The 17,960-nt window shown below is 55.2% G+C and overlaps 1 protein-coding gene across 3 annotated transcripts; it reads right to left on the bottom strand.

Moving 5' to 3' along the window:
* Positions 1 to 3,376: 3,376 nt before the first annotated feature.
* Positions 3,377 to 17,675, bottom strand: wdpcp (WD repeat containing planar cell polarity effector). Of its 3 annotated transcripts, none has more exons than XM_029251418.1 (18): positions 17,242 to 17,675; positions 14,280 to 14,446; positions 14,153 to 14,197; positions 12,552 to 12,602; positions 12,073 to 12,143; positions 11,775 to 11,834; positions 11,539 to 11,653; positions 10,643 to 10,779; positions 10,262 to 10,462; positions 7,413 to 8,022; positions 7,128 to 7,316; positions 6,927 to 7,050; positions 6,754 to 6,817; positions 6,552 to 6,651; positions 6,059 to 6,176; positions 4,304 to 4,395; positions 3,820 to 3,848; positions 3,377 to 3,709 (listed from the first exon to the last, which is right to left on the bottom strand). In XM_029251418.1, the coding sequence occupies exons 2-18, from the start codon at positions 14,338 to 14,340 to the stop codon at positions 3,659 to 3,661; spliced, it is 2,118 nt and encodes a 705-aa protein (XP_029107251.1). In that variant the 5' UTR covers positions 14,341 to 14,446; positions 17,242 to 17,675; the 3' UTR covers positions 3,377 to 3,658. The 3 variants fall into 3 exon arrangements, with proteins under 3 accessions (XP_029107251.1, XP_029107250.1, XP_029107252.1); XM_029251417.1 differs by having other exon boundaries at positions 4,304 to 4,398; XM_029251419.1 differs by lacking the exon at positions 14,153 to 14,197 and having other exon boundaries at positions 4,304 to 4,398.
* Between the last annotated feature and the right edge of the window lie 285 nt (positions 17,676 to 17,960).

Genomic DNA, 17,960 nt, shown 5'->3' on the forward strand with positions numbered 1-17,960 from the left:
TTTTACGGTGAATTTGGGCTCTTTTCTCGCCACTCGTTGTGTTTCTCTGTCTGTGCTGCACTGGTCGGTCGCAGGTCCGACATGTCGGGACCATTGGACACCGATGGCTTAGACGAGAGACGCGTCCTTCTGGAACCTTCTGTTGAACCACAGCAGGAAACGTACCCATTCGTGTCGTTTTTCTTCACGTATCAAATATCGGCCGCTTCCTTCACCCCTTTTATGTCGCACATTAATTCACAGTATATACATCATAAAGAGTTTTTTCCCCTCAATATCCATGGGGGGTTGAGGGGGGAGTGGGTGAAGGGTTGTGTTTTCACGTGTTAATAATGTCACCTGGTCAGAACCCAGAAACATTACAAATAACAGTCGGAAAATGATACAATAAGGTGTGAAAGACGGTTTTCTGAATGAAGCTTCTCTGCTTCCTCTCTTCTCCATCCTCACACCGATGAATGTTTGAATGACGATGGTGATGATCACAATGGTAGTGATTATGATCTATGCTGGATTTCCCACAATGCTGTGCAGCCGCTTGGCTCGTGGCTGTAAACAAACACAGACCTCCCACAAACACCTTATTGAACTCAATCAAAACTCAATCGAGCGAGTCAACGAAGCACACGGCGGTTAGACCGTAAAGCCACTTGGGGGTTTTTCAGGGCCGAGCGGAGCGGCGCTGCGGAAGGAAACATCTGGGATGACTCGGTGATCCGGGGCCCGGCGGCGGGTGGCGGCGATCCGGGTGAACTCCAGGTGTAAATGAACCTGTGACACAGGAAGGCGCCGCTTTCCGTCTCAGGCCTTTGTGCCGAATCTCCTGGATAATTGGAACAAAGGATCTCGATGAACGCGTTCGCTGTGTGTTCGCTGACACAGAACCGCTGAATAAAGAAGGGTGGACAAAGGTGTGGGTCGCGATCCCCCCACGCGCACACACACACGAGGCTCAGCGAGAAAACGCAGTGTGTGCAGGAGCTGGTAAGTAAACGCCGAACCTGAAACGTGACCGACTCAAAAGGAGAGCCGTTACTCTTATAGTTCCCCGTCGAACCCGTCTCCATCCCAATCCGTGCGGCCCTGTACCTGGCGCAGAGATTCAACGGCGGCCGCCATCCAGCCGCCGACAGGATCCAGAACATCCGACCTGGGAGCCGCGGCCCCAGACGGACGAGCGAAAGCTGCCGGTTTGTTTATTGTTCATGGCCCCAGCGTGACGCCAGCGTCCTGCTCCCGCATCTCAGGCGAGCAGAGAAGTTGCCGCTTTGCGTCCCGTCAGAGATCATCCGCTTACTGTTGCGCGGCAGGTCGGCGATGCTTTTGCGAAGTATTACCTGCAGGCACAGGTGTGAAGGAGACCGGGGTCGAACCATTCGAAGAAGAGATCGGGATCCTGAAACACAGGTAAGACGACGGACATTTGAAGTCCAACGCTGTTCTACTTGTCCCAATAAATAAATATGTTCTTTTGGGACATGTCCGGGTGAAGCGCCCTCATCTGAAGCGACTGAAATAGGGAAGAGAGCGAGGCCTCGGGTAAGAGACCCGCACGGCTTTACGTGTCTTCAGGTGTCCCAGACAGGTGTGTGATCTGTACTTGGCAGGACTCTCTAGACGTGTGGGCAAAACTCAGACTCACGGAACACATCCGTGTAAAATGTGATGGGCGAAACAAAAATGACACTCCTTCAAAAAGAAAAATTTCTGCACATGTAGACACGTGACCTCCGTGAACCAATCGGGGAGGAGCTCTCGGAATGGCCTGTAGGGGCAGCGCTGAGCACGTGGCGCTCGACGTTCATTGTGCTCTCGGCATTCCCGGGATGCTCTGAAAAGATGAGCAGAGAATTCTGTGCGGACACGTGCACTTTAACACGAACGTGGCGCGTTTTAACTTGAAACGTTCGCTTGCTTAGCTGAGTGTTTCGAAGGAGCGTAAAACTCGTGCGGCAAAAAACTTTTCAGCAGTTCAGGTTAAGCTGCGTTTAACTAACCCTCGTCACGTTAAAAACTTAATGGTCCAATTTCAAGACAATTAAAACATTTGCTTCGGCAACAAATATTTACGCAACAGATGGTTTGCCAGCGAAAAGCCAGCTGTTCCTGCTGCTGCTGCTGCTGCTGCTGTTTAATTCGCGTTTCCCGGTGATCCGAGGTGTCGTGGCAAGGAAAAAAAATTAAATGAGGAAAAAGCAGCATGCGGGAAAACGAGGCTCTGCTTTTGCCGCAACCCTCCGTTCTTCATCGCAGGCAATTACCGAGAGGCACTCCATCTTTCCGCCGCTGGGCTCGTGTCGTGGGCCGGACGACGAACACGCGAGTAACGGGAGCGTAAACGCAGCGCCGCGATATGTTCGCATGCGAGAGCCGTCTCTAATACGGCGTTCCGCACATTTCCGGTGGCTCCGCTCCAGAAAAGGACATAAAACGGCACCGATGTTTAATACCAGCAGCTTTTTGGGGCTGGAGGGACAAAAGAGCGACCAAAAATCCGCCGCGATCTCCCGTCCGTTTCAGCATCACCGCCGCTATATTTCGTATGGAAATCCTCTTAGAACGCAGAGTAAATAGATTAGGACACAGCGGAGATTAAGGAGCGCCGGCTGCTGTCGGATTAAGGCCGAGCGGCGGCCGGCTGCGGGTCCCTTCGTCTCACGAATAATCGCGGAAAACAAAAATGCAAAGCAAACGCAACATCGCGGCGTCGTCTCCAACGCGGTGGCTTCCCTCACGTGAGGAGCGCTCGGTCGTACGCGTTTCGCGAGGTTCGCGCCGGAAGCCGTCATCTCGCGCTCGTGAGAAATGCCTTGTGGGAACTACAATTTCAGTGGAAAAACGAGCCAAGCGACAGGGTGCAGGATCCACTGTGCACCTCGGGTGTCTTCCGGCCGTCTTCTAGTGTGTGCTGGCCAGCAAAAAAAAAAAAAAGAAAACTTTTTACACTATGATGATGAAAAGTGCTGTAGTAAGTCCATAAGCAGAGAAAGTTCTCAATAAAGTGCTAGGAGTTGAAAAGGCAAAGGAAAGCCTTACCTCTCTCTTCAAATGAATAATGACTAAGAGGCGGCTTTAGGACAATTCGCTGTACGAGCAGATTTTCAGGCACAAACTAGTCGTCGGAGGGATCCTGGATGCACTTCTGCGCTTCCATCCTCGTCTTCTCCTGGCTTTTCTTGATGGAACGCAAGTACGTTTCGGCCTCGGATGGGAGCTCGGTCCGCCGAATACCGGACCCCCCGGTGCTTGAAACGCACCTGTGGTGCTGCACGCTTCGAAAAAGCTCACAAAATTCAGGACGCAGAGGAAAGAATGAGAAAGGCAGCTGGTACGGATTATTCTGTATTTATTGCAGATACTCGGACGGTTGCCCAAATATAGTTACAAAAAGATAAAATACAGTATATTAAGAGAAACAGGGTTACGTGTTATATAATTACATGATTTCCATATATACACGCACACATATGTACCGTATGTGTGTGTGTGTGTATATATATATATATATATATTTATTTTTTTTTACTTTGTCTCTTGGCACGTGTGCGCGTTCAGCTCCTTTCCCCGACGTCGTTCCGTGTCTCTCTACACGTTCGCTCCGCTGACGTTCCGCTCCGTTTCCAGTCCCTTACGCTTACGACTCGGGGCCAAATCTGGCTCACACCAAACCAAAGTGAACGACTTTGAGAGATCCGCTTTCCCCAGGTGCCTGAAAATGGAAGAGAGGACAACAGCTTAAGAAACACCCCAATCGCAGTACCTGCGCTCACCCATAAACGTGGACATACGTGCTTCGAGCAGGTGATGGAGACACGTTACCTGTCCTTCGCCGTCAACGAGGTCCGTTTCTGCAAAAAGTGAGGAAAACAGAAACGTGTTAAACTGCTGCTGTTCTGTGTCACCCGTCCTCCCACCTTCACCTCTGCACTTGGACTGAGTGAGCACTTCTTCGTAGTCCCTTTCTGGGGGCGTTCAGCTCTGCTAAGGGTGACATTAGTGCCTTTATCAGGAACTTCTCGCCAAAGCGCTGCACGGCACAGTAAACGAAGTACATCATCATCGGACAAAGAGCTGCGGACACACAGCTTGCGTGTGTGACGGCACCACGTTGGCGGTTCACGTCCCTCCAGCAGCTCCTGCAGAAGTGCCATTCCAACAGCAAATACGGTATATAGATAATCATAGCGGACGGTGCTGATGCAAGGGATTCAGCAGCTCCGAGGGACGGAGGAAGCTCGTTCCACCGCATCAGGGACCGAACTGAGAACCTACAGACTACATTGAAGTTGCTGCTCTGACTCACCTGCTCTCCTCCAAGGCCAGGTGGGGTCTGCTGTCACAGCCTCTGGACGTGTCCCTTTCTGCTGCTGGTCCAAGCTGCCTCCGAACGCGCTGCTGCTACGAGGAGAAGGGAAAGGCGCACATGAGCTGCTCTGAGGTCACTGGTTCAGTCACCAGCACCGGTCGGACCGTTTGCGACCGTTCAAGAATCAAGGGCGATTTGTCCCGAAGGAACAGGCCCACTGATGTGGCTCCTCAGGCGGGAGAAATGACACTTTTTGTCCAGATTCGGAGGTGAGATCGTACCTGAGCCCCAAGTCTGTTTGCAATAAAAGTGACTTCTCCACTCAGTCCATCAACAAAAGGTTAGTAATAGAGGCCTCCCTCCGTTTATTTCTTAGTTTGATGACTTCAGAGTGAGAAAAATACATCAAATACATTTTCATTTAAAATGTAAAGATATTGAAAAAAAAATCATCTTCAAGCTGCACAAAATCAGAGCTCATTTAAAAAGGCGCCGTCCCCACAAATCGCTCTGCAGCGATAACTGACGATCCGCGAGACCCAGGAACAGCACACGGGAGCTGTAAACACTGTGGGAACGAGTCGGATTCGGGCGGCCCCTCACTCCTGTTCTGTTTGGCGCTCTTTACCGCCACCTACTGGCTGGCTGGGTAACACAGCTGTCAGTTGCTCTACAAAAAAAATGCTATTAAGAATAAACTGAACGGGAAATGGGTGTAGGTTTGCTGGTTCGCACCCGGAGCTCTGCGCTTCCACCTCGTAGTTTCTGCACCGCGAACTGCCATCGGACCCTGGCGGGGGAGGGGTTGCTGGGCACCGCCCCCCCAGTCACGCTAAGCCTCACGCGAGTTGCTGAAATACGGCCCCATCTTCCTGTGGCCAGCATCGGAACCGGTAGCATCTCGATCGGCTTTCTCCCATCCCACTCCTGCCGCCACGGGGCTCCGGGAGCCGTCGCTCCGGCTGCCAAATTGCCATAACCCTCTTGCTCCCTATTCTAAAAGGAGCTTAAGTTGGTCCATCTTGTTGGGGCCGCGCCTGTTTAAACGGGCCGAGGGGGGCGAGGGATTTGCGGCGACGGAGCGCTGGCTTACGGGACCGCGCTCTTCCCTGCGGTCGCCAGTTGGACAGTCGACAACCAGGAAAAGGCCGCGAGGATCACGGGATAGGAGCCATTTTCATCTAATGCGCACAAATCCATATAAATGGTGGATGTGTCATCGGGGAGAAAAGACAGCAAGCCGCACCCCCCCTAAAAAGGACAGATTAAGGCTTGGACTCAGTCGGCTGCTCTGTTTTAGCCTGTTTAGTCACAGTTTTACACTTTGTCGTGCGTGGACTTGCACCCGGCGGACTGTCGTGAAATACTACAAGAGACACAAATGTAACACGGTAAAGCACCCAGGGTCCTCAGCTGCGACCGCAAAGTCTCTTCTTCACTCAGATTGTTCATAAAACTGTAGACACCGTGTAAAAGAGTAGAATTAAGGTGGTCCCACACTGCTGTCGTTTTTCTCTTTACTGCCCCTATTGGCCCAAAGTGGAAACGCAGTTGATATTAATCGATGTCCAATAATATACTCTAGTAAACAGCGCTGTAAATACATTGAACTGAACTGAATATTTGCTGCATAACAAACAAAGAACATAAAAAAAAAAAAAAAAAAAAACTAACTAATGAAAAATATTTGTAGCCATTATATTTGCGGCAATTTGTGTTGCGGCGGAACCGCTCGGCCGGGCGACCGCTCACCAAGGAGCCACGGTTTTGGCGGAGCCTCCAGGGAGACGTGACCCCTCCGAGGACCCGCTCCAGGGCTGCGCAGACTCCACTCCGTACTTCTTCCCTCCCTGTAAACGCGGCTCCTCCTCTGCAAACACACACTTGGTAGGAATAGCACAAGGTTCCCGGAGCCTCGAACCAACAACCTCCAGGTTACAAGTCCTTAACCGCTACATATGTGCAGCGGGGGCTCAGTGCTCAACCCGGTTGCGGTTTCCCTTTCAACCCTTTTGCACAGAAGGCGGAAGTGAGGAGATGAGCCCATGTCCACCTCCCACCACCAGGTGGCGTACTTAGGACACTTGGCCTCGTGCCTGGAGGCTGTGGGCTCAGGTCCCGAGAGAGCCGCTCCGCTCGTGAGCTGAGAGGACAAACGCGTGCGTCTCGCAAGGTCGCGGGTTCGACTAGGATTCCCGGCGAACGGGTCCCCTTTCCGCCGCACCGCACCACGCTGCTCGCTCACCTCCTCCGGCCACCGGTTCGGCGTCGATCTCCTTCGCCTTCCGCTTCGCCACGTGGGCCAGAACCAATTCTCCCCGATCGCGGGCAGCGTGATGGATGTCCTGAGCGGGCGAAGCACAACAAGAACGTCGTTTAAGTTTCAGACGGATCAGGGCTCCGCCAACGCCTGTCCCGCACACACACACGGGCGGTCGGTCACTTGCCATGAAGAGGTCTCTGGCCCCGATGTCCAGGGCCAGCAGGAAGGCCTTCTCGAAGCGCTGGTGTCTGAAACGCACCGAAGACACACGTGCGGCGTCCATCAGAGCGGCGCGAGGTGAGGTGAACGCCGTGACCTCTGACCCCCCCCATCTCCCAAGCACTAGGGGGCACTCACCTGAGCAGGTGGTGGAAGAACCTGCGGGCGTACTTGCAGATGGGATCTCGGTACTCGAGCACCACCGTATGGGACAACGGCCTGCGGGGGGCGTAGAAGGTGCCCAGGGCCGCCTCCATATGAGCTGAGGGAGCAAACGGGCAGAGGTCAGAGGTCAGGGGTAGCAGCAGTGCCGCCGTGCTGCATGTCGACGGAACCCACCCTCCGCGTCGGCGTCGAGCTCCACCCTAAACAGATGGTCCATGATGGTCGCCAGAATCCCGTAGCACTCGGCTCCCGCTATGCTCCAGTCCATGGTGCCCAACAGCTCCACCGCCGCCCCTGCCTGGCCGTAGCGTAGCCTCTGCCGGACGAGCTCGGCGGGCCCCAGCTGGCCGCCGGTGAGGGTTCCTGGCGGGGCAACGGGGGCAACACGCGGCGCTTCAACGGGGCACCTCGACCGCGCGGTTCCGAAAGGGAGGGGTCAAAGGTCGCGCCCCCACTCACCCAGTCGGAAGCGCAGCGCTGCGAGGGGTCCGCCGTGGAACGCGAGCATCAGCAGGTCGTGCACCTCGGGGGCGTCGGCCCCGGCGCCGGGCGGAGACGCGGCCGCGGCCCACCGCAGGCCCGCGAGCCCCTCCGCGGCACGCAGGTGCCGGGACAGTTGCAGGGTGGGGCCCGCGGGGGGGGCCGAGTCCTCCGTCAGCAGCTGCAAGCCCATGGGGGTCAGGCCGGCGTCGAAGCACTGGAGCTCGCCCTGAGCGCCGGCCGCCACCAAGAGCGCCCCCGTCGGGTGCCAGGCCAGCAGCGAGGGCAACATGGGGGTCCGGGTCCCGACCCGGCGCCCGCTCCCACCGTCGGCCAGCAGCAGGGAGGAGTCGCGCAGCCCCAGCAGCAGCCTGCCCTCGCCGGGGTCGCGGCTGCAGGACACGGGGCGCGCCGCCACAGGCACCCGGTCCGCCGACAGGCGCTGGGGTCGCCCGCGCGCGCACTCGTACGCGCAGCTGCGCACCGACTCCCCGCCCTCGGCCAGCTCCGCCGTCAGGACTCGGTACGGCTGCCGCAGGCTGAACCGGCAGTCCAGCGGGTCGCCCTCCGTCCGGACGCAGCTCAGCACCTGCGTGGGCAACGAGACCCCGACTGGCTCCTCGATTCGTCCCAGCTGCGTTCGTAACTCCGGAGACACTTTTACCACTCAGCGTCAGGGGTAAAAGCATTCGGAGTGTAAATTGTAGTAAAGAGCTGCTCCCTTTGGACCCAAAGGTCACAGGTTTGAACCCCACATCCAGCTGTAGTAGCCCTGAGCAAAGTACTGATCCTAAATCGCTTTAGCAAAAGTCACCCAGCTGTATAAATTAGTTAAATAATTGTAAGCCACTTTGGAGAAAAGCATCAAATAAACGAACAAATGTGAAACACTTCCAAAATCTAGAGAACTTTAAGAGATACCAGTTTAAAGTAATTTGAAAGCACGTCGCCTCCACAAACTCCTGTTCAGTGCTCATCGATGGCTGATCTCCCCCCCCCCGCAAACACGTTCGATGCTCCCCGTCTTGCCACTCATCGGCGACACTCGGCCGTAAACGCTGCGGCACCGAGTTGAACGAGGTCGGTCCCACGCTCTGCTGCTCTTTACCGCCCCCTATCGGCTCGAAGGGCAAAGACGGGTCGCTGGGAACAGGTCGGTAAAAAACAAAAACGCCGCGGTAGGGTTGTACCTCTGAAAATTGTTGATGTAGCGATGTGCAACAACGAGGTGATCCAGGGTAAAACTTGCGTTCGGGAGCCGATTGGATCCGAAAAGCTCAACGCGGTTTAACCGTTCGTGCAGAAAAGTGAGAATTTCCCTGAGCGGAGAGGAGTTTACGGCTGTGGCCGTAGGACCGCGGGATCGCAGTCCGTGTCCTCAGCGGGACGCGTTACACTCGTTCGGTCCCTGTCGGGGGAGGGGGGGGGGGACAGAACTGAGCAGCAGTGCCCGCAAAGCCGCAGTCTGTCAGCAGTTGGAAGACGGTTAAGCGGGTTGCCTGCCTGCGAGGGGTGGGGGGAGTGGGGGGGCAGATGATTTTTCCCCATAATCCCCGGGGCCGATTCCCAGGGAGCAGTGGGAGTCGTGTTTGGGGATTAAAGGGGTGGGAGAGGGGCAGAATCCTGTAAAGGGGATGTGGGCAGAGACGCCCCACCCCCGGCAGGCAGCAGCACAGCCGTCCACCTCAAGGACAGCTAAACCCCCCCCCCCCCCCAAGGGGTCACTGTATTTAAATATTTTATGTCTATTTATGCAGCCCGATGAGGTGGACATACCTGGGAACACAGGACATGCGTGTTTCTTCCCTGGATCTCTTCAGCCTGGGACAACAAGCGTGTTCATAACTCGTTTTGTTCATAAATCCAACGTCGCTTTTAGCCCCGAAGTCACAGTGAATAAAAGCTCGATCCTCCTCTATCTGTTCGGGGAAAGTATCGTAATGGGGGGGGGGGGGGTTTGTGGGTTCAAATCCCCTCCAAACCCCGCACCACCTGCTGCACAGCTCTCTCTCTGGGGGTGACGCTCTGTAAACACCGTGGGAGGGAGTTGAATAAAGGCGGTTCAGACGAGCGGCAGCTTGCGGTCAGCGTCCGTGCTCTCGCTCGGCAGAGAAGCCGCTGACCGCAGGACGGAGCGCCGGAAACCGGTACGAGGCGGTTCCCCCCCGACGGAGCTGGACGCCACTCGGAACCCCCCCCCCCCTCGCTCCTCTTCTCCCCGCTCTGCGGCGCGAGAGATAAAGGCGCTCGGCCCTCTGCGCAGCGGCGCCCCCTTTCAGCCAATTATCCAGCTCAGAGAGCGGCTCCAGCCTCAGTGCCATAAACACCGAATTAGCCGTCTGGCACAGTACCGTACCGTACCGCGGTAATGTATGCAAATCCACCGTGTGCTGACTGCCTGCGCTTTGCACGCGCCGCGTTCGCTGAGGACCGACAGTAATTAAAAAGTTCGACTCGCTGATAAATTGTGACCCGATAAAAAGAGGATGGAAGTGAAACAGCTCAGAACAACAACAACAGAGACGCGGCGAGGTGTGCGAGTGTGCGCGTGGCCTCTTCTCCCTTCCAACAGATCATTAGGAAGGCCGAACGCGCACCGCGACCGCAGACGGAAATAAAGGACGCAGCATCTGAAAGGTGCGGTCGAAGGAGACGCGTGCAGAGAGGACGCTGCGCTCGCGATGAAGATAAAGAGTCGGAGTCTCCGAGCGCAGACCCACGGTCCCCGTTTCCTCCGGCCGCGTCGGGCGTCGTCCCGAACGAGGACCGCATGCGATGACCGCAAGGTGACCGCGGGGTGACCGGAGGACACGCAGGATCTCCCTCACCTTGAGCCCCCCTCCAGCACCTACTCCACAGGCCAGCAGCACTAGATTGGCGCGGTCCTCCTGGCTAGACACCGGGGACCAGGGCCAGGCCTCGTTGTCCACCGCCGCCCACCAGCAGAGGGCCATGTCCTGCACGCTGTTGAGATGGACGCGGCGGTCCAGCCGTCTCCCTGGCAGACCGGGCAGATCTACACAGCACACCTGGGCGAGATGAGGACAGGTGAGGCTCCGCAAAAACCCTTCCAAATTGTTCCGCGCGCCACGGGCAAACAATGGACCCGAGGGACCTGCGGAACAGTCCGTAGTCGTCGTGCCGACGAGGGTCACGCTCACACAACCTCTGTCCGCAGAGCAGCGCGTGCTGGGAATTGGCTGCCGTACCTTCAGCTCTGAAGGGGAGAGCTTCTCGAACCGGGGGCCGAGCTCCGGGGAGCCCTGAACGTGGCGGCTCAGGTGCACCAGACACACCTGATTCTTCTCGGTGAAGGTGAGGAGGAGGAGGCGGTCCGTCATCACCGCTGGAGAGCACCGAACACAGCAGCGAGGTGAGCCGATGCAAATACACACACGCAGAGCCATTATCGCAATATGGATAATTTAGCATCACCAGTTCACCTGAAAGACATCGTGTGTTTGGACTGTGGGAGGAAACCAGAGCACGCGGAGGAAACCTCCACAGATGCTGGAAGAACATTAGGTTAACCCAACCCTCCACACACAGTCAGATTCGAACCCGTAGCCAAAGAGCCCAAGTGCCGTGAGGCGGAGGTGTTACTTGCCGCGCCATCATGCTGCCCTCGTTTTAATTTAGCTGTAAGTTAATAAAAATATTAAAATACAACATTCTTTATTTGTAATAACCGCTATTCATTTTAATTCACGAGTGAATGGAGGAACATCTGTATCAATTTTCTATAAAACAACCTACCCCGATTCACCAAGTTATACTGCTGGGTAATTTTACCAGAGCGATTCACGGTAAGTACTGTGCTCAAGGGTACTATAGCTGGAGCTGGGGTTCGAACCTATAACCTTTAGGTCCAAAGGCAGCAGCTCTAACCACTACATTACCAGCAGTTTATTACTGTTAATCTGTTTATTGCTGACGGTGATTCAGTAACGACAGTGACTTTTAAGTTACGAACAACCTTATGCTCAGTTGTGTTTCTAAGCCGAGGAGCTGCGTCCCTCAGAGAATCGGACACCGTGTCAACGTTCACTGCGCGGTCGACGCACCGATGGCGGTTAAGGTACGGCGGCACGAGGCCCCAACTCACCGTCGCTGATGCTGGACCCTGGGAGTCGGCCCACAAGGGTCCGGTCCACAAAGACCCGGTCCAGCTGCGGTCCGGACAGGTTCAGGGTGATGAGCAGCCCAGAGTTGAGGAGCAGCTGTAAACACAGTGAGTGCAGTTATACATTATATATACAGATATATATATATATATACACACACACACACACACACACACACACACACACACAGAGGGGTTGGCTCCAGGGACCGTGGTACCTGACAGGAGCGCTTGCTCCTCCATCGGCAGTGGACGCACGTGCTGGTCTGCAGCAGCTCCTGTGGGGGAGGGGCGACACAGAGCCCGGTCAGCAGCCCCCATGGCGGAGTTGAGGACCGCGGTCCACTTTCTGGTCTCGGTGTGGGGGTGGGGTTGGAGGGGGATTAACCACAACATAATGGTGTCTGTGTGTCTGCGCTGGTGTGCGGGGGCCCCGATCCCCTCTCATATGTGCGGCCGACGACAGACGGGGGGCCGCCGTGGGGCCGAGTCGGGGAGGGGCATTCGAACCGGTACCTCCAGCTCCTTCAGCGAGTCCCGCAGCTTCTCGGGCCGCTGGTTGCCGGGGGTCCAGGTGTAGCCGCGGGCTGCAAACCCAGAGCGAGAGTGCGAACGAGGGTCACGTGACCGGTCCAGCGCAAGGTCCGACGGCAAAACCCCAGAACACCACCCTGTAGGGGAGTGGAGCCCCATCCATCCCCTTCGGGGGGTGACAGGTAGACGGGGGCCACCGCAACACACATCCTGCAGAAACGTCAGTGTAGCAGCACCAAGGCACCAACACACACCTGCACCCGGTGACCGTGGCTCCCAAACACACTAGTTGCCATGGTTACCGGGCCACAGATCTGACGTCAGTGTCTCTGCCACACGGACCGGGTTCTCGTCCCGTGTCAATGCAATCGAGGCCCCTCTTCACCTTCCGGCACCAGGCACGAAACCCCCAAAAACAGCGTCCCTCCCGACGTCCCTCCTGGAGGACGACACGGACTCACCTTCGGCAAACTGCTGCTTCTCCCTGTAGAAGTGGTGCTCCTCCGGACCCCCTGCAACAAACACAGGGAGCACAGAGTGACCACAGCTGTGCCACCTCACAGTCCCACAGCGCCCTCTCCTGACTGGCTGCCTGCACTCTGTGGCTGTGTCTGACTGCTGCCCCCCAACCCTCGGAGCTGCTGAATCCCTCCCACACTGAAGAAGGGTCTCGAAACCATCTCTTCGAGAGCCATTTGTCTCCTGATCTCCCGACAGCTCCATCGATGAGTCCAACACCGTCTGCTGTGATGGTCAGGTCAGGGTATTACCTTGAAACAAGGTACTGCAGCACTCAGTGGAATTTGGACCTGGAACCCTGACAGTACAAGTTTATGGCTATAACTGGTATAGCACCTATTGCCCTTAAACACACACACACACACACACACACACACACACACACACACACACACACACACACACACACAATGAATGACAGGGAAGTCAAGCAACTTCCCACTCATGAAGTCTCTCTGCTGCACATTTACCATGGTACGCACTCGCTGACTCGCCGTGCTGCCGGGGGCGCGTTAACGAAGGAGCGAGCGGCAGCCAATCGGGGAGCAGCTGGGGCGCACGACGACGCGTGGCGCTAATTAAGCCCCGGGGCGGCGCGGCTCTCGATGCCCTTATCGCCGAGCCGAGGAAACGGCGCCGCTTTCGTCTCGCTGCCGCCATGAAGAAACGCGGGAAAACAAGGGCTTTGACAGGAAGGAAGGAGTCCGATCGCGTCCCGCTAAATGTCAAGCGTTTCAATCCCGTTTCACGCGCGCAGCCCGCAGGGGGCAAACAACTAATATCTTCCGCGCGCAGAATCCCTCGCAGATGCTCTTAGCCGCTTGACTTCGCCGCTTACCGCGTTTACCGAGGTAAAGCAACTTTCACACACCTTGATCGCTTCCGGGATTCGAACCCCGGCCCAGAAATGCCTCGTCCCCAAGGTCGATTCGGTCCCGAGCGTAAAGAGGGTTTCGCTTCGAACCGCGCTGGACTCCTGTCAGCTTACGAACGGAGTTGGGGGCGAAAGGCTACAGGACAGACGTCCCTCCAGTGCGCCGCCGTAAAACTCTGAAATACCACAGTAAATTGGAAAATACGCTGTAAGGCATACTTTAACGCTCTTATTAAATTGGAGCCGCATCAAAAAATAAAAACTGTAATGGACTAAAAGGACAATTTCTACAAACTCTGGTTCAGTGGGCATCGATGACTCATGGATCCTCCAGTGTGTTCAGCGTCCCTCATCGGGTTATTGATCAGTGACCTTGAGGAACAGCACATGGGGGCTGCGCACACACACACACACACACACACAGGGGCTCAGTGGAATTCATATGGTCCCACACTGCTGCTTCATTTGCTGCTCTTTACTGCCCCCTATGGGCTCGGAGGGTGAACATGGCTCACGACTCACTGTTTACAGACAAGTTGTAGAAAACCAGTAAGTGAAGAAAAATGAGATACTAAAAGATAAACAACTGGAAACTTTAATATGAGGTGCCGTGTGACCCCGTGACCCCTGACCTGTGTGGCAGCACACACCACGCAGCAGTGTTTTTACCCGGTTCTCCTTTATCGTAGAACTGGTAGGTCCCGATGTCCGTGTCTGCGGAGAGAGGAAGGGTCGCGGTTAACGCTCTGCCCCGGGCGGGGGGTGTGGGGGTGGTGGCAGGGGGTCACTTGGTTACCTGCGACCTTCAGACTGCTCCTGCAGGACCACAGGTGGAGCTCCGCCAGACAGAACGCCATGGGTCCCCCAGGAGAGAGGGACAGGCAGGGGACACTAGGGGACCTCAGCAGGACGACAGCCCCCCCAGGCAGCTCCAGCAACCAGACGCTTGCACTCTGGCTCCCCCTACAGGACGAAGGGAGAACACATCCTGTGAGACAGGCAGCTGGAAACCAGAGCAGAGCTCATCCAGAAGAGCAGTCAGAATATTCCCAGCCAGTGACAGTTGTGACCTGAGAGAGAGAGAGAGAGAGAGAGAGAGAGAGAGAGAGAGTGTGTGTGTGGTCGTGGTCTCAAGGACAGGGGTCACCCAGGCCTCCTCTCCCCTCCACTTGCAGAGATGGACTGAGTCCTTTCACTGGTCAAAGCCCCCCAAACACGAGACTGCCACCCCAGAGCCAGAGGTGGGCCGGTTGCCATGGCGATGGGCCGACCTCACCGAGAAGGAAAGACTGTCCCTCGGGGTCACCTTGAACCGAGGAGAGATGCTCCGCGCTGCACTCCTTATTTAACCACCCACAGATTAAAGCTCCAGTCGACCGCCGGTCCAGCTATCCTTCATCTTTAATTACACCCAACAAGTCCCCAACGCCCCCCCCCCGGCACGGAGCCCTTTCCTTCTGGGGGCTCGGACCCGTCCTGCATCGCCGCGTTGACTCTCCGCGAAAGAACCGCTCATCGCTGTAGGCGATGGGGTTACAAAAGGTCAACGTGTCTGTCGTCGATGCCCAAACTGTCCCTGTCGCCTGCGATGGGACATTTTTACCGCATCAGTCGGGTAAAAAGGCCCAAGCAGCAGACAGGAGGAACGGTGCAAGAAAGAGTCTGGCAAAGCACCCAACAGCCTCCCGTGGCCCCTGGGAGGGCGAGAGAACGGCTCCATGCCTGCACCCCCCATCCACCCCCATCCACCCCCCCGCAGGCAGGACATTATCGGCCCTCACATCTGCAGCACTCGGACCAGGAGGAAAAAGAGCCTTAATCCGCTCACATTCCTCCTGAGAGAAACAAAAAGGACTCGAACCCCGACAGGCCCGGGCACGGAGTAGGGGGCGGGGGGGGCCCTTGGATCGGAGGGGAGGCAAGTGAGGAAACCAGAGCGGAACCCAGCAAACACGGACATAAATGCGGACCAAATTGTTACGGTTTGAGACGCTATTTATTGGGGGAGGAGAGCAACACGCTGAAAACGTCCCAAAATGTCCCGGTTTGTCACTCAGCACAGTAACTTTTACTCCATATGGGACAAACCCGTTCTTCCCTCAGTACATCCCCAACATGTGACGTGTCCAAACACAGGCCCCCGCGGAGGGACCATCCACACGTTACACACCGGCGCCCCCTGCTGCTCAGGGGAAAATCTGCACGCATCACATGTTCATTCATCCATCCCTCCATCCATCCATCCGTCACTTTTCTCCAGTGCGACTTCTCTAATGTACTACATTATTGTACCGTCAGTCATTTATACCGCAGCCTCATTTTTCCGGGGCCATTCGGAGTAAATACCTTGATCTAAGGTATGACAGAAACGGTGGGATTCGGAGCCGGTTCCTCTGGATCCTAAGCGCTGCGTCCCCTGCTGTGCAGACAGACAGACACAGACTCACACTCACACTCCCCCCGCTCAGTGGCTGCAGGTCAATGCCACACTGATACAGGAGCAGCTGGACTCCAGGAAACTCCTCTTGGGGACCGAGACCTCCGTGCAGGTGTCGATCCGAGTCGCACAGAAGCTCACGCTGCTCCTCTTCTCAGCTTGAACTTTTTAAAAATTATTTATTTAATGAAGGCTCACTGCAGCCCCACCCCCCCACCTTCTGTAACCGCATCTCCTGCTCTGTTGTTCTGGTGGCTGTAATGACCCTGTAATGAGGCCATGCAATATTCACTCGCGGGATCCGGTAACAGGGTAGCGACCCCTAGAGCAGCACCGAAGAGGGGCCTGACGGCAACCGTGGGGCCGAGAGACGCGGACGGGCAGCGTCGCGTCCCACGTCGATGGCGCCCGACATCGAGATAGAATTAAATGTAGCTGGAAAATGAGAAGTGCAGCAAACTTGACGTGAACAACATTCGGCAAAATGCAGCATCGACCCAAACGGTGATTCGGCGGCTTTTTGCGAGCCCTCGGAAGTCGAACCCTTAGTCCCGCAGCTTCAGTAACGCACATATTTACTACATTAATACTCTGAGCTCAGTGATTAGTTATTGTCGCCTAAGCGGAGCAGACTGTGTCGTGCCTCTTAGGAGGTGTCGCCTGGCAATCCGAAGGTCCTGGGTTCAAATCCCCCTCTCCCTACAGTACCCTGCGTGAAGGTACCTGCCCTTAGCTGCTACAGCAGGGTAATTTTTACTGTATAAATGGGTAAATCAGAACAAGTAGATGAACACTGTAATTGGCTTTGGTGAAAACTGTCAGAAACATTTAAATATGATTAAAAAAAAATACTTTGTGAATATGCAGGAGTTAGAATAAAATGTTAATGTCCTCAGAATAATCGTCGGTTCTTGTAGTCGATGCACGACGGAGTTCACTAGAAGAAACATTTTATACAATTTCACAGGTATCACAGTGAGGCCTATAGGGTAAACATGGTAACTTAAACAATGTTGTCATCATCATTGCATATAATCAGTTGTTTCAGTGCAGCAGCTGATAGTGGTACCAGTCGGTTCGAGTCCCATCCACATTAATGCTGGATTGCAATGATCAAGGTATGCACCCCTACTTACTATAGTAAAACTGTCAGCTGTATTAATACTGCAGGAGAGTTTGGGCCGAAGTGTCAGATAATCATGATAATTATAATAATAATAGTCATAATATTGATCACGTGAGTCAGCGCAGCGAGAAGAAGCAACAGTTCATTCAACAGTGAAGAGTTCATTTTTAAAAATCTTTTAAAATCTTTACTTACTGCCGTCAATCAGTCATGTGGGAGTTTCACACCGCGATCCGTTTGCGCTCGTGCACGACTCGCTCCTCCGTCTCCAAGCAACCACGGGCCGCACGAGCCGACGCGGCCTCCCGGGTGAAACGCGCTCATCAACCACTAGCACGCGACTGCCGCTCGGTCCCTCGTGGCCCTTCGCAGTTCGCGGTTCATCACGCTGAACGATCGGAACCAGCGCAGACCCGAAAAAAGGTTACAGCAATGACCGCGCGTTTTTAATCCGCATTCCATCCCTCTTCTTCTAATCAGTCTGTTGCCTGGATACCGGCTCAAATAGCATCTCGAATCCAGTGACGGAGGAGCAACAAATCGCCATTATTCTCAGACACAAACGAGTCTTGATTCCCACGTTTTCCGCCTCCCGATCAACAAGTGGAGAGAATCAGTGTCCGCGTTTCTAATAACGCTGGTTGCTGTCATGAAGCGCTCCCTCTTGGGTATTGTAGTCTGTTTTCCGATGGCGCCATGAAGGGCTTTCTGACAACATGAGACAGTTGAACTACATTACCCAGCTTATCACGGAGCAGTGTATCTTGGGAAATGTAGTGAATGTCACAAGTCGAGATTTTGGAATTTTGGCCAACGTCTAACGCTTGAAGAACATCGGCTCGTCGCGAAGCGCGTCTCGGTGAATGTAGTCCATTTTTACTCGTCGCCATGTTGGAATTTGGCCAAGTCAAACC

The sequence above is a fragment of the Scleropages formosus genome, chromosome 4 (assembly GCF_900964775.1).
Source record: "Scleropages formosus chromosome 4, fSclFor1.1, whole genome shotgun sequence".
Classification (NCBI taxonomy): domain Eukaryota; kingdom Metazoa; phylum Chordata; class Actinopteri; order Osteoglossiformes; family Osteoglossidae; genus Scleropages; species Scleropages formosus.

Coding starts and splice junctions, on each gene's coding strand:
- wdpcp (XM_029251417.1), bottom strand. CDS start 14,340: ATGGCGTTCTGTCTGGCGGAGCTCCACCTGTGGTCCTGCAGGAGCAGT. Junction 10,780..11,538: donor AGGGTCCAGCATCAGCGACG/GTGAGTTGGGGC, acceptor GGTGCTCTCCAG/CGGTGATGACGGACCGCCTC. Junction 3,849..4,303: donor CTGGCCTTGGAGGAGAGCAG/GTGAGTCAGAGC, acceptor CACTTTTTGCAG/AAACGGACCTCGTTGACGGC.